The sequence below is a fragment of the Stegodyphus dumicola genome, chromosome 6 (assembly GCF_044657685.1).
Source record: "Stegodyphus dumicola isolate Sdum_Otavi_A_Nest chromosome 6, ASM4465768v1".
In the NCBI taxonomy this organism is placed as follows: Eukaryota; Metazoa; Arthropoda; class Arachnida; order Araneae; family Eresidae; genus Stegodyphus; species Stegodyphus dumicola.
The window spans coordinates 16,431,785-16,445,638 of NC_140773.1; the positions used below are offsets into that span (position 1 = coordinate 16,431,785).

A 13,854-nucleotide genomic window follows, 5' to 3' on the forward strand; every position below is an offset into this window, starting at 1 on the left:
ACCTTGTTTTATTAATTATTTAGTTGAAGTATATGGCAACAATATTCTTACCGGCGTTTGTAAACAAATAAATAATCACGCCGTGATATGGTGTATCAAATCTTAACTTTTGATCTTTCCAGGTTAAATAATTAAAGCAATGGCAGAATTTCTTGAAGCGATATTTAACTGTGATATAAAGTAAAGAGACAGTATATTTTATTTTTATAAAATATGATGCATATTAACTCTCGAAATTAATCTTTGATATTAAATGTTTTCTTAAATTAAAAGCTATGAACAATCTGATTTTAATTACGAATTAACTTAAACTGAACATGAAATGAGATACCACATAACATGATAATACTGTTTGCGAAATACCATAGCCATGTAATTTTTTATTTTATTTTATTTATTTATTTTTTTTTAATATGTAACAGATGAACATAAGTAAACAGTTATAGTGTACTACGGAGATAAAATGTATGCATGATTTGTATATGAATTATCATGAAATTAATCAAATGGTGGGAAATTGAGCAAATTATTTTTTAACATGTAGGGAAATATTTGGTCAGCCTTCCCCCCCCCCCCAGCTATCAGAGTAAGGTTTTATAAAACTAAAATATATATATATAAAGAAACTTTGAACCCTTTAATTTTCAGTATCAGACTTGCATATTTATTTAATGGGAATAATTATTTATTATGAAAAATTTATATGTGAATATAAATTTATTTGGGGGGAAGTCCACACACATTCTTGGGTGATAAATTTCTACAAAACAACATTGGCATTAATTTCTACATACTTTTGAAAAACCCTTATCATTTACAAAGTTTTAATTTCTTTCTTTTAGTTTCGTTTCAACAGTAAAATATCATAATTATTAAAAGTTAAAGTAAGATTTTCTTCTATTACATTAAAATTTTTTTTTCAAGTGCGTGCCAAACTATGCTCTATCTTTATGACATATTTTTTAATCACTGGTTTTATTTATACTCTGTGGCAGATTTATAAAGATTTCTAAAGTGACACATCTTTTGGAGGCTTCTAATATTAGAACACAAGATAAAATTAATTCTTGTTTTGAAGAGAACTCACAACTGTAAATTGCAGAACCTCATACAAGTAACTCTGTTGCAATTAATAATTGAAAAATAAAACATTTTTACTCACAAAACAATGAAGTAAAATTTACTTTTATGAAGGAAGATGACAAATTCCAAAGATTTCAACATTTTTTCTATGCTTTGTAATGGAAAAATGATATACATATATAATAATTTTTGTGTTCATATATCTGCAATAATTTTTATGGAGTACTCTTTCCATGGCAGAAAACTAAAGAACCTCTTTGACAATGGTTATGACATTAACTGCACAATACCTGGTACAGATGGTTGTACACCTTTACACATTGCAGTTGGCATTGAAATTCCTCAAGGGAAAGAACAGATGCTTTCTTATTTGTTAGAAATGGGAGCAGATCCCAATGCCAGGTATGATATTTTCTGTCAATTTATTTCAAAAAATTGAAAAGTACATTTTATTAACACTTTTTTTATTTAAATTTATTTCTGAAATTCATTAAAATTTTTATGAATACCCTGTAACTGATTTTAATGCTTGAAAAAGAGTTTGCTTTTAACTGAGGAGATATCTGTCTTGCTTAGTTATAATTCTTAAATGAAAATTACAATGGAATCTTAGTCTCTTGTTTTTCATTGGAATAAAGGGAAAAACAATGAATGTGAGAAAATGATTAACCTAATAAAATATCCATGCAAACAGTTGAAATGGCCCATGACTGAACATGCTTGTATGGTTTAGGTGGAGTGTGTTGGAACACCCACCATACAGACGAGACCTTCTACAATGTGACTTTCTTTGGTTCAAAAGGTATTGCAGGGTCAAAGCTTTCACTCAGACAGTGAATTGACAGACAAAGTTCGAAACTCAGCCAAACTCTTTTTACGAATGAGGTATGCACCACTTGGTGCAACAGTGGAACAATTGCTTGTGTAATTTTGATGATTACATTTAAAAATAAATAATACCTTTTCATTTTGTTGCTACAGTTCCGTTTTCATTTGACTATGTAATTTCTTATTTAAAAATTTTTTCTTAGTGTATTTTATGTACATTTTCTATTTTTATATATTTATGCATGAGGAATTGTCTTGATGGGTATATCTTATGAGAATGGTCATGACAGAGCTTTTTCTTCTGTGTGGAAATTTTACTTGATTACCATAGATGCATTACCTGGTTAATGTTGGAGTGCAGTAAGAAATGGTGAAGCAATTTTTTCCTTGTGTTTGAAGTCATTTTGGAAACTTCTTTACGAGGAACTGTGATATACTGTTACATAAGTGCTCATTAAAAAATCTAGTTTTTTAAAGACTTTATTTTTCTTTTTTTATAATACAGTACAAAGTCCGTAATCCGGACTCGTCAGGACTTCGGCAATTCCAGATTAGGGGTTTTTCCGGATTATAGATCATCAATTTAAATCTGGTAAGATGGCATGCAGAAATTATACAATTAAAAATATGAAACCGTAATTTATGAAATAAAGAGCAATTATGATCTAAAGGGTATGAAAATTCACAAAAAAAAAAGCTTAATATTTATTTGTTTACTTTATTAAACATTTCTTTCAATGTAAGTTATTTAAGTTTCTTCATTTTTTGTGCTAATACTTTCTCTTTAATTCTCTCTTCTATAAACAGTCTCTATATAAACAGTATCTCTTCTTTTTACGTGCATGCATAGTGGACGCGCGCATTAAACGCGCATGAGTAAACGTATTATGCGCATGCATAACCGCATAATGCATTTACACATGCGCATAAAGTTTGTAGCTTTGAGGTCCAGATTATGGATGTCCAGATTAAAAACTTTGTACTGTATATACAAACTAGAAAGATAAATAAGATAATCCACTATTTGGGGGAAAGGAAAAGTGGCCTACCCATGCCCTTCAATACTGACCAAAATGAAATTCTAATTTTTGTGCGATTTTATTTTAAAAAATTAGCCATTGGTAAAAGTATATTTTAGGGTACCCCTTAGCAAAAATTGGTGATTTTTGGCGGTACATGGATACCGAATTTGTGCAAGTCTTGTTGTTTTGGCTACACAAAGCTAAAATAACAAGACAATGAATTGCACAAACTTGGTATCCATGTACACATTGACCTATTTTCACTTAAAAAAAACATTCCAGAATTGCACAAAATAGCATTGCGTTCTCCCTTGACTTTATCCATGTGCACATCGGCCTATTTTCACTTCAAAAAACATCAGAGAATTGCACAAACTAGGCTTTGCGCACTCCCTTGAATTTGTCCATGTACACATCAATATATTTTCACTTAAAAAGTCAAAGGAGCACCCAGTTCTACAGTAGTGGCAAACAAAAAATACATAATCTCAATAAACTACATTTTAAACCAAACAATAAAATAACATAAAAAAAGATTATGCAGCAATATTATGTATTTAAGCATTACACAAAGCAAATATCCACTTACCTCTGTGGCACACAAAATTTCTTAACAGTATCCAAAAACTTCCTAAAATTATCTGAACTAGAATATCAGCATTGCTACATAAATTCACAAAAATAAGAGTAAACAATATCCTACATATTCCGGACTGTCCCGAAAATGGCTACTAAGTAAACCTTCATTTACACACCAGTCAAATAATGCACTTTTCCCTTTTTGTTCCAAATTGTACAGAAACTTCAAATTAATCTTACTACATACAACCATTCTATCATCTAAACAATGAAACAAGCAATGTATTTTCTAACCACACACACCACAAAAGCTCTTACAAAACATTCCATGATTCAAAATTTCCCGGAATAATGCAAATGATTATGTCATAATAGGGTTTCCATAACATTCAACTACTCAGGTTACCATAAATGAAACAACAAATTGGTAATAAATGGAACAACAAAATCTCGATAATACAAGGGGTATCCTAAAGTCAACTCTAACCTAGTCAATACTTTTTGTGTGAAAAAAAAAAATGTTTTTTTTTTTTTACATGTAAGAACTATAAATTTCCTCATATCTCTAATCACTGGATAAAAATTAAAAATATTGGCAGGGAAGGTTAGTTTAATATGAGTATGAACCAGTTTCCATAAAAACCTTTTTTTATAAAGGTATCAGTTTGCTTAGTTCTCACATGCTTTATCAAAATCAATCAAATAGACAAGCATTATGTTAAATCAGAAGTCAAACAACAAATATATATATATAATATATATATATAAATATATATATATAAATATTTGCGGTTTTGCAGCTGAAGATGGTGGTTCGGTAAAACCATCGAAACTAGTCCTGTGAAAATTTGGTAAATATAATGCTGATTTTTGTTGTTGACTTCTGATTTAGTATTTATTCGGCGTGTTATTTTGTCTTAAGCATTATGTTACTGTATAGTTTTAAAAAAATATCTTGTGTACCAACACTCTACAAGCATATTTTTAACACGTTTTCAATTACAGTTTCATACATTTTGTAAAACAGCATAGTTGAACATGGACATTTCATGGTTGAATTGCTTCATATTACATGTACTTTTCTAACTCAATTTACAGTTTTTACCGGATATCTTTAAGTTGAGGCTCAAGAAGTATTTAAGCAATCTATACAATATAATAGTTTACTATTTTGCTGAAAACATCTTCATTTGTTAATATACAACTATACTGTGAATACTTTTCTCATCACCAGCATTAGAACTACAGTATCAGCTCACATCACACTATAATATTATACCAGATTGCTATAATTGGAATATTTCTACCAATGCTTTATATGACTTTCCATTTTTAACGATTTTTTTTTTTTTTTTTTTTTTTTTTTTTTTTTGTACTAATTTCAATACTGCTGTAGAAATCCTTTGGCAATCAACATAATGGTTTTTGACAAATTTACATTAATTTCACTCCTTTAAACATTTGGCCCACCAATGATTGAATGATTACTGGAAGTTCAACCTAAGTTCATATACTGGCAAATAAGTGGGCTTCATGGGTATTATCCCCATATGTAATGTGGATATGTGCCAATTCCTCCCTTCGGCAGATAGCCATCATGTGCACTGTCATACTAAAATAAACCAAACCTTTCACAATTGCAGAATAAGAGAACAACTAGGCCTAGTAGCAGTATTTTAGGTACTTACATAGGAATCCAGCCACCTCAGTCCTCCTTTCAGTTCAGTTCTACCTCAGTACCACCTCAGTCCTTCAGCCAAGCAATGTCAACATTCTTGTATCCGTTCTTTTTTTTTTTTTTTTTTATTTCAAGTTACAAAGGTTTTTATGGACAAAACCATTAATAATCAAAATTTGTATTTTTAATTGCTATAGAGTAATTTAAAATGAATATTGATCGTTCAGCATTTTTTTTTTTTTTTTTTTTTTTTTTTTTTTTTTTTTAATGTCATAAAAATAGCCAACTTGCACCTAGTAAGTAACTTCTACCTTTTTCTACCTTTTTAGCTGTAAAAATATTACCATATGCATTAAGGTGGTTGCCCTAATACATAAGTACCATATTTTATTTATATAATTTCATGAACTTAAAATTCATTACCACTAAACAAAGAATAGTAAACTGTTTTGGTTCATTGATGAGAAAGAATTCTTTTTCATTTCTCTTAATATTTCAATTAAGATTTGTTTTCTTTATGCCATTTCTAGTTGATACTACACTAAAAGAAACCAAGGCCCTTTGTATATTGCTAAATGCCAAGCTGCGATGAGATAGCTTCCCGCAAAGCAGGATTTGGGTTACCAGAAAGTGGCAGGGATGCCAGATTTGGCATGAAATCACCCAATTAGCAATATGCCATAAACAGAGTGAGAACATTCTAGAAGGCATTCTTAGTGGTTTACCTCAGGAATTTCTTGAAAGTAGGTTAAAGTTACATATACCCTGCCTGTACATGGATAAAGGAATAGTGTTGCATTCTGCGGGTTTGTGGATTTGGAGTGATTGACAACAACACTTGACAAAGAATCAAAACATGATTTATTCATCAGTATTACACAGGGGAGTTCCAAAGACATGTTAACAGTCGTCAAAAAACTACGATAAGCACGCTGAAACAATCAGCAACACAGCCTTCAGACTATGAGGCTATAACGGTAAAGACAGCAAAACACAAAATACAGCTCCCGACTCGGTTCAAGAACATTCTGGGGCACACTGGTAAAAATTCATTCTAGAATGTTCTGGCTCCGTCTATGGCATATCACCAATTTCATTGCCAAATAGGTGATTTTGCAGCAAATCTAGCAACCTTGCCATTTTCTGGCAACCTTAAATACACTTGACGGGAAGCTATCTTACTGCACAACAGTAACAGTATCTTGATTCAGTAACAGTATCTTGTATTCAGTAGCAGTATTTTGAGTTCAAAGATTAGCTAGGAGCGATTGAACAAGTCGGAAGCTGTACTTTAGTGCTTTGCCTTGAAGCCGTCTTCAGTGATATAACCTGAAGGTTGTGTTGTTAATTGTTTCAGCTTGTTTATCATAGTTTTTCAACAATTGTAAGTGGAACTTTCCTGTGTAATACTGGCAAATAAATTGTTTTTTGATTCTTTATCAAATGTTACCACCAATTACTCCAAATCCATAAACTTGTATATCAGACAACAAAGAAACAATACAAAAAGGCAATGTCTTCACCTATTTGTCCAGAATAGACAATTTTATTTAGAAAAATAAAATATAAAAATTAACAGTTCATCCAAAGGTAATTAGTTATTATATTTTATTTGTCAAATATATTAATATATTTTGTGCAGTTTTTTACTTGGTTATTTTCTGTAATAATTATAAATGCTGTCATTGTCAGAACTCTTTCTTGTTCAATTTTATCATTTTGTTCAGAAAACAAAAAAATTCCTTTTTAATATGTATGAAAAGTCTTCTATACATCTATTGCAAGTGTATTAATATTTCAAGCATTATATAAACTATCAGTAAAACCTTCATTCAGAATACTTCATGCCTTTGACGAGAAAAATATTTTTTATTTCTCTGCTTTCTAGGCAGTATTTATATGTATTCAAAATATTAGATGTAATGTTTTGAAATATATAGTATATTTCGAAATATTACATCTAGTTTGTATATTAACTGCTACCAAGAAGAGTGGAACTGTTTCTGCAACCACTTAATACTTTTTTACAGAAGAAAAATAATGATAGTTTGCGATTGCAGAAAATTATTAATTACATACAATATTTTATGTTTTCAATTATGCTTTATCCCAAAAATTTACTTACATGTGGGTTTTTGTTTCTTTCATTCTAGTAGAAATTTTGTGGCAGTTGCTTAAGAAAGGAGACTCAAACAATTCTGGGGCATCAAAATAACAGTATACCTGCAGAAATCTTACTATAATTACTTTCATTACAAGCAAACCTCACAAGTGTATATTTTGAATTAGTGTTTAAGTCAATATCACAATTTATCTATAAAAACTTATCCTTAAAATGCAACCAAAGAAAATCCTGTTGATGTTACATGGAAAAAAACAAAAATGTTTTATGCACATGGTTTTCAGAATGTGCCAATTTCTTTTTGGGTTGTGCTAATATATATGTACTGCAGGAATTCTGTTGCTGCCATGAGGTAATACCATGTCAATAACTGTCTGCCTTTTTTGCATCACGCTTGTACTCAGTTTCATTTCTGTTAATTTGTTACAATCTTAAAAGAATGACAGCAGGAAATTGGTTTGAAGGAAACTAGATCACATCAACAGCATATTATTAATAATTTATCACTCTTGCAAAGAAGTAACATCAGTCAAATTTGACCAAGAATGACTGACTGCTGTAGTTAAAGCAGGTATAGATGGAAGCAATTACCTTTTGTAATACCAAATTAGATGGAGAATCAGAATCCAAATACCCATATTGCTGCTATAGTTTCCTTAATACCAACCAAAGTTAGCTATAGCAATTTATTTTTCCACCTTTTCTATTAAAGATAAATCTGTAATTTTAAGAACATTGTGAATTATGTGCTAATTAATAGTTATAACAAAATACTAATATTACAAACTTAAATGATAAAAAATACAATAATAAATATGTGACGAAATCTGTTTGTTTGAAGACAGGAAAATATAAACAAGAGATATAATAAAATACCTATATAAAAAATAAAATACCAGTATTTCACTATGTATAATTTCGAATATTATAAATTACTCTTCACTTAACAGATTTATAGAATACTACTTTTACAAAAAAAAAATTTTATTGGCAATATAGGAGTGTATAAGTCCTATCCAAACTGCAGTTTAAAGAGATATACTTGTTATGAAGCGAGATACTATAGGTGATGCTGATACGCCAAAAGAGTTAAATCTTGTAACTCATCGTGAGCAGGCGCATATCTTGAAGCGTCGAAAGGGCTAAAATCCTGTAGCCCCACTCTTGAATATGAATATAGTATTAGTGTAGTATATTGTATTATCATTATAATAAATGTTGTGTATGAACTTCGCTTAATCCTTGGATATATGCTGACCACAAACAGCATCTTGCAACTACATCTCTGGATACTTGGAGTTTTCATGATCGGTCAGCTGCAATACTTTTTAACTTAAATAATTTATTTAAAACTTTTATACAGTGCTTGTAATTTCTACAAAAGCTTATTTCAAAATATTACATCTAATCTGCATTTATACACATGTGTATTTAAATGCTTTTAAACAAAAATATCTTCATTTAAAAAAAGAAGTTACAATTATTTGCTCAATTAAAATTTAACATTAATTGTTAAAGTATTAAGTATTTTTGTTCTGAAATAAATTTATTATATTATCTAGGTCACATGATGCACTAACTCCAGTGCATATAGCAGCAATGTGGAACAATTGCCAAGAGTTAGAACTGCTGTTGAAAAGAAGAGGAAATCCATGGTTAACAGATAATGAAAACAAAAATTCATTTGATTTAGCAATAGATAATAATGCTTATGAAGCGTATCAATTATTAAACAAGTATCTTTCAGAAGATAAGTTAAATTTCAACACCAAAAAGAATTCAAATAATAATGCTGTGCCACCACATTTTAACAAAAGTTTAAGAAATGAAAAAGTGGAATGTAAATCAAAGGGTCCTTATTTTTGTACAGCTAATGATAACTTTCCCTTGTTATTGAGTTCAACTGAAGATGACAGTGACTTTGCAATTAATGTCAGTAAATTCTTAAAACGAAAAACAATGGTAAAGTTAGGAAGTGAAGGTAATAAGTTAGGACACAAAGAGACTGAAAAAATAGATAGTCTAGAAAATCATACTTCAGACATTAGAAACAAAATTAATACTTCACTGGGTAGTTATGGAAAATTAAGTGAAGCCTCATGTATGGAGATTGAAAATTCAGATACCTCAGTAATAAATGACTTTGAAGCTTCACTTGTGGAAATTGAAAATTCAGATACTTCAGTAATAAATTACTTTTCTGAAAATGATTCCTCTGAAACAATTATTCCAAGTGACTGTGAAAGTGATATAGTTTTAGTTGAAAAATATGTGGATATTTCTTCTCTGAGAGATTCCATTAAAAATGCAGATGTCTCTACTTGTAGTATGGCAAGTGATTGGAAAGCCTGCCAAACTAGTAGCAGTAAAATTTTATCTCAAAGTAACTGTTTATCACATTCTACATCAGCATTTCAAATAGCTCCTGAACTTGAAAAATATAGCAATTCAAAAATATTCCAAGAACTGAAAATCCTAGGTGATGACCCTGGTCCAGTGTTGGATCACACGAGACAAGTATATCTACGTCGACTGACTATGCTTAAATCTGGTTGTAAAGAGAAATGCAATTTACCTAAACCAAGTACGTATGCATTATCTTATCTTGAACACACATTAAATAAAATTCAAATTTATTTTGAATATAAATTTCTTAAATATCAGCAGAGTTTGAAAAGATAACAAATAGTTATGTTTTAGATCAACAAATGTCAGTAAAGTGGATAAGATAACAAATAGATAAGTTTTATCTCATATCTTTCTGAAACATTGAGATTAGAATGCTAAAACAAGTTAAAAATAAAATCATAAAACCAGTTTCTGGTTTTGTTATATATCAAGTGATTTGGTAATTACAATGAAATATGACTTCATTATTGTGGTATTGCATTAATAGGACAATTACAAGACACTCAATTCAAAGTAAGAATTTACTCTAAACTGTGTTAAATAATTATTTAAAATCATATTTGTTTTCTTAATAAATGTTTTGATTTACAGAATACTGCCCAGAGATGTATTTTTTTATGGAAGGCACACTTGATATAATTCGAATTCAAAACATGGAAAATATTCTGGCACAAGAATTTGATGATTCTCATTCAGAAAAGAAATGGCGAGAAGGAAATCAAAGATGCTGTTTCAATTATTTTTTACTGGATCCTCGAGTAACACAAAATCTTCCAAACAGATCACTTCATCTACCACCTGAGAAATCTTTTCTCATTTTTATTGACTCACTATTTTATGTTGGAAAAGGTACTAGAGGAAGACCTTATAGCCATCTCTTTGAAGCAGCTAAAGCAATGACTAATCCAAGTTTGGTAAGGAAAAATAAAGTACTTATTGCAATATAAATAAGAAAAGCAATTAAATTTGCTTTAAAAATATATACTATCTAATGTGGAACTGTAAGTTATTTTATGTTAATTCGCCAATTATTATGATTTAAGACTAAATTTTATAACTTCTCCTTTCTGTAGTCCTCAGCAGAATGCAAATTAGTTGCTTTTGTATATTTAAGCTGAGGGTTTTGAATGTTAGATTAGAGCTTTTGGAAACAGCATCTGCTACTTATTATTGCCAGCTTTGTGTAAGTTGTATTCCATTTTTAGCATTTTGCTAGCCAACATTTTAAAAAATGTGTGGTTAAATATCTGAGCCAGCTTGAGTAGTCTATTTTATGTGCATTCTCAGACTGCATTCCTACATTTAAAAGTTAACTCTCTGTTATGTTAATAAATAAAAAGGCTATTTTAACATTCTTTAGACTCTGATTTGATTCAGACTAAGTGATAAACTCGCTGTCAACCCGGAAGGATCTACAGGACAACTTTGACACAAGCTTCTATCTATAGTAGAACCCTACAGGGTTATGTAATACTTCTGTTTCACCCATAATTTCACAATCAAATTTTTATCCTACAAACACATACATACATACACACACACATACTATATATGTACAGGGTGTCCATAATTAAACTTGAAATTTGCAAGTAGTCTGTAGCAAAAATTACACAGCGGAATTGCCTGAAAATTGGGTAATGGCAAAATGAAATGATGGTAATTTTATTGAGGGGGAAAAAACAATGAGTTTCAGAAACCAGTTTTATTGAAAACATATAAATAATCTACAAAAGTTTACGAAACATGCTCGATATGATGTCCACCGTTTTCAGCTACCATCTGGAAGCGTAAAATTGCATGTTTGACTGTTGAAAGCAGCATGAACTGGGGAATGTTACGCACATGGCGTTCTATGCTTTCTTACGTCAGATAGAGATGGGATGGGACCACAGTAGACCATGGCCTGGACGTATCCCACAGCCAAAAGTCGTAAGGATTCAAGTTAGGGGATCTAGGAGGCCAAGCTGTAGGAAATTGTCGGCTGATGATTCTATTATCACCAAAATGGCGGTGGAGCACTTGTTTCACACAACAGGCGATGTGTGAAGGAGCACCATCCTGCATAAACACTGTGGTTGTATCACATCGCCTTGCCTGAAGAGCTGGAATAATGGATTGCTCTAATAATGAAACCTATCGTTTACCGGTGATGGTGCATGTCATAGGACGAGTAAAATATTCACAGGGGAGCAACAAATTTTTCATCCATGAGAACAGGGAAGTTTTCATCCCAGTGATGATGGGGAACATTCTAGGGACAGATTCAAGAACACGATGCTTTCATCTATTAAACCATAATGTTAACTCTGACCTAATGATATGCTAACCACTATCAGGGTAGTATTAAATAAAAAGCACCAAATTTATGCTAGTTGTGACTTAGCAATATGCAACACACAGTTTATTAATTGATCAGATATGAATACTTACTTAATTCTCAGAGTGCTGACCAAATAAGGGATATTTCCTAAATGACCTACAACAGTAACTGATATGAAATGTGATGAGCTGATTGATTAATAAACTCAAAAATAGTTCTAAAAGGAAGAAAAGTTAGGTAATATTTTTTTTTGATACAAATCAGTTAAAAATGTTACACTTAATTCAATCTAATATAAGAAAGAGAAAATGATTACAGAAACTATAGTGCCTGATAAAAGTTCAATTCAATAGATGATTTTATATACTATCAGTTAAACAAAGTTGAAGATTTTTTAAAAATCTGTTTTTGTAACACTCAAAACAAACGACTATGGAGATTTACTGTAGCTTATGTTAAAAATGACTTATACTTTTGGAAATCAAATTAAAAAGTTATGCAATGTTTTTATTTGTAAATGTTATGAATATGTTTTAAGTTCATATTTCTGACATTAATTTTTTTTAACTTTTATTTATATGAGACAAACATATAATTAACAGCTATTATTTTTCCAGAAAAATGACAAAATCAACCATATATTAGACATCTGGAATTCAGGTTTAGGAGTTATTTCTCTTCATTGTTTTCAAAATTCCATACCTGTTGAAGCATACACTCGAGAAGCGTGTATAATTGAAGCTATGGGTAAGTTAAATTTACTTTAACAATGTTTTTTCTCAGAGGAATTTAATAATTCTATATATCAATTTACATATATTGAAAAAAAAAAAGGTTTAGGGCCTAATTTTATGCTTTTCTGCTGCTTTTTTAAATTATAAAATTTGAAGGAAAATGTTCCAATATAATAATTATGTATACTTTTGTTTACCTGTTTCATTAAGTTCACAATTATACCTGTATTTTTACAGTTTCATATAGTAATACTGGTTTAAAATTAAAACTTTCAATTCATAATAATAATTATTGAATGAAAAAATATATTTCATTCACTTTTTAACATTCTATGATATTAAAGTTAATAAAAGTACTTTGTAGCATTCTAAAAGACAATTTAAATATATACATAAATAACTTCAAAATTTACAGTTATTTTAATCCCTGCAACAATTTGGTTTTAAATTGTTATATTTATATCGCATCATAACATCAATGTCATTTTATATCTACATAAAATTTGCATATATTTTCATTTATTTTATTAATTAAACTATCTCCAGAAAGAAAGTTAAAAAAATTAATTCTTTCATTCTTTTAAGAACACTGAAAGCAATTAAATACTTAATCTGTAAATATCACAAATAAGAGAAGTATATTATACCATATATGAGATTGCATAAAAATATAATAAAGTAATTAAAATATACACTAAATATAGATTTGCTTTCTTCTTATATTTGTATTTCATTTAAAACTGTATTTCTAAAACAGGATTAGAAAATCTCACAAATATTAAAAGTGGTGACTTTTATGGTGCTGCTGCACGATGGACAAAATCACGCAAACGTCAGCTAGGAATTTCGTTACTACATAGAGCACTGCAGATATTTTTGCTAGAAGGCGAAAGGCAGATTCGACCAAAAGACATCAAGAAAAATGTGTAAATGAAAAATACCTTTTCCTGTATATTTTTATAAATATTAACCATAATCATATTTTATTAAAAAATCTGTAAAAAACCATTATCATACTTATTCGTTAATCTGTACAAGATAACAAACATACCCTACTATACATATTACCTGAATGCAAA

General features: G+C 29.8%; 1 protein-coding gene across 1 annotated transcript; it reads left to right on the forward strand.

Moving 5' to 3' along the window:
* The first annotated feature begins 49 nt into the window (after window positions 1-49).
* LOC118205882 (uncharacterized) lies at window positions 50-13,786 on the forward strand. The gene is made up of 6 exons (XM_085818139.1): window positions 50-180; window positions 1,324-1,485; window positions 8,875-9,896; window positions 10,313-10,635; window positions 12,659-12,788; window positions 13,533-13,786. Exons 1-6 carry the CDS (start codon window positions 140-142, stop codon window positions 13,703-13,705), a joined length of 1,851 nt encoding a protein of 616 aa, XP_085674265.1. The 5' UTR covers window positions 50-139; the 3' UTR covers window positions 13,706-13,786.
* Window positions 13,787-13,854: the final 68 nt, after the last annotated feature.